Source organism: Cucurbita maxima, unplaced genomic scaffold, assembly GCF_002738345.1.
Source record: "Cucurbita maxima cultivar Rimu unplaced genomic scaffold, Cmax_1.0 Cma_Scf00040, whole genome shotgun sequence".
In the NCBI taxonomy this organism is placed as follows: Eukaryota; Viridiplantae; Streptophyta; class Magnoliopsida; order Cucurbitales; family Cucurbitaceae; genus Cucurbita; species Cucurbita maxima.
The window spans coordinates 1,158,266-1,160,722 of record NW_019272056.1 but is presented as its reverse complement, the minus strand read 5'-3'; the positions used below and the strand labels follow the sequence as shown (position 1 = coordinate 1,160,722).

At 42.3% G+C, this 2,457-nt stretch overlaps 1 protein-coding gene across 2 annotated transcripts; it reads right to left on the bottom strand.

Moving 5' to 3' along the window:
* LOC111469460 (transcription factor MYB59-like) lies at positions 1-1,184 on the bottom strand. Of its 2 annotated transcripts, none has more exons than XM_023114730.1 (3): positions 926-1,184; positions 685-814; positions 1-611 (listed from the first exon to the last, which is right to left on the bottom strand). In XM_023114730.1, exons 1-3 carry the CDS (start codon positions 1,044-1,046, stop codon positions 224-226), a joined length of 639 nt encoding a protein of 212 aa, XP_022970498.1. In that variant the 5' UTR covers positions 1,047-1,184; the 3' UTR covers positions 1-223. The 2 variants fall into 2 exon arrangements, with proteins under 2 accessions (XP_022970498.1, XP_022970500.1); XM_023114732.1 differs by having other exon boundaries at positions 891-1,078.
* Between the last annotated feature and the right edge of the window lie 1,273 nt (positions 1,185-2,457).

The following is a 2,457-nucleotide window of genomic DNA, read 5'->3' as shown; positions in this document are numbered from 1 at the left end:
TTAGAAAAAACAACAAACATAACTATTATTAGATGTCTAAAATGTAGTCTTTCAGCTAAAAATTGGAAAGATTCACAAAACTAGAACAGTGGTTTAGAAAGTGGGCCAAGGAAGCTCCATTGCTACACAAATCACAGCTTTCCCTTATCCTCCATCACAGCACAGCTATATAACATAACTTAAAACTCTATTCACAAATTTAAATGAATCAAATCCTTTAGTTTCAACTTAGAGCCACAGCCTCTCCATAGTCAAACACCTTGTTCTCTTCCTCAACCACAGTCCACGGCGAGTACTCCCCATAATCCCACGGCGGCATCGACATCGACATCGGTCCACACTCGAAGTTGCTTTGATCACAAACTTGGTTTATAACATTACTTTGATCATCAATGTCTCTCCAAATATCATCCATCGAATAACCGTCCTCCTCCTCCTCCCGACGATCTAATAGTTCTTCTCCAATCTCTATGATTTGAGCTGAGGACGACGGCGATACCACTACATGATCATGACTGGCGGCTTTGACCACTTTCCTCATGTGGGTTCGCCAAAAATTCTTTATTTCATTATCTGTTCGACCAGGAAGCTTCCTAGCAATCCTTGACCATCTGAAAATTGAAAGAGATGATGAAAACCCGAGATTGGATGAACGTGTCGAGTAGCAAGGGAAGAAGAATTGACCTGTTTCCCCACTTGGAGTGGAGGTCGAGAATGAGACGCTCCTCGTGGGGAGTAATCTTGCCACGCTTAAGACCAGGGTGGAGGTAGTTAACCCACCGGAGACGGCAGCTTTTGCCGGTTCTTTTCAAGCCTAGAAGGAGGTAAAGAGATGAGAAAGAGAGGAAAAAGGTGATGTTTTTAACATGGTGTGTCCTAATAAGGCCTACCTAGGAGTACTTGTAATCTCCCGCCACCTTCAAACCTGATACTTTGGCGATGAAATCCCATCGCCGGTCACCGAATAAACCCACAAAGCAGACGAGTTGGAAGTCCTCTTGTTCGGTCCATGGCCCTTTTCTCATACTTTCCTCTTGCAATACCATTCTTTTTTTCTCTTTCTTGTTGCTAATGATTCTTTTTCTTTTGGTATGGGGGAATTTGGGTGTGTAGTAGTGGCATTTATATAAGCCTTGGTGGAAAGGTGTATAGCCATAATCTCTCTCTCTCTCCCCTTGTCAATATAATAATAGTGTGGCCTTCCATATCTCTTTCTATCTTATGCTTAAAATATATATATATATATATATATATATATATATCCGAGCGGATGTGTCATGGGGTTGTAGTTGTAGGTGGTAGGGTTCGAGGGTGGTGGGATGACATCACGCCTTCTCTTATAGTACATTTTGAGACAGACACGCTTAGCTTATGTGTCGTGGGGTGTAGGATTCGAGGGTGGTGGAGAGATGACATCATGCCTCCTCTTATAGTACATTTTGAGACGAACGCGCATAGCTTATGTGTCGTGGGGTTGTAGCTTTAGGTTGTAGGGTTCGAGGGTGGTGGAGAGATGACATCATGGCTCCTCTTATAGTACATTTTGAGACGGATGCACGTAGCTTATGTGTCGTGGGGTTGTAGCTTTAGGCTGTAGGGTTCGAGGGTGGTGGAGAGATGATATCATGCCTTCTCTTATAGTACATTTTGAGACGGATGCACGTAGCTTATGTGTCGTGGGGTTGTAGCTTTANGCTGTAGGGTTCGAGGGTGGTGGAGAGATGACATCATGCCTTCTCTTATAGTATATTTTGAGACGGATGCGCGTAGCTTATGTGTCGTGGGGATGTAGCTTTAGGCTGTAGGGTTCGAGGGTGGTGGAGAGATGACATCATGCCTTCTCTTATAGGACATTTTGAGACGGATACGTGTAGCTTATGTGTCGTGGGGTTGTAGCTTTAGACTGTAGGGTTAGAGAGTGGTGGAGAGATGACATCATGCCTCCTTTTATAGTACATTTTCAAATGGAGTGTCGTAGGGTTGTAGCTTTAGGCTGTAGGGTTCCAGGGTGGTAGAGAAATGACATCATGCCTCCTTCTATAGTAGATTTTGAGATGGACACATGTAGCTTATGTGTCCTGGGGTGGTAGTCTTAGGTTGTAGGGTTCGAGGGTGGTAAAGAGGTGACACCATGACTTCTTCTATAGTATATTTTGAGATGAGTTGACTAGAGTTGCAACGAGTGAATAATCTTAGTTTCTACCTGAGTTGTGTTTGATTCGTGAATGAGAATCTTGCATAAGGTTTGATGGAGTAAGAAAGTTGGGTGAAAAATAAAAATTGGACTTGAGTTTCTGTTAAGGCTTGTTACGAGTATATCAAGATCATAATATGCACGGTTGAAAAATAAAGAGGAAGAAAGGGATCGTGTTTCTTTATTTCAAGAAAAAATGAACCAACCATGACTTTCAAAATTTCATTAATACCCTTGAAAAATTTTAAATCTACAAAATATCG

Bases quoted from the DNA above. Each gene is read 5' to 3' on its own strand.
- LOC111469460 (XM_023114730.1), bottom strand. From the start codon at position 1,046: ATGGTATTGCAAGAGGAAAGTATGAGAAAAGGGCCATGGACCGAACAA. The intron at 815-925 runs GTTTGAAGGTGG...ACCTCCTTCTAG, and splicing joins TTTCATCGCCAAAGTATCAG to GCTTGAAAAGAACCGGCAAA. The intron at 612-684 runs GTCAATTCTTCT...TTCAATTTTCAG, and splicing joins CACTCCAAGTGGGGAAACAG to ATGGTCAAGGATTGCTAGGA.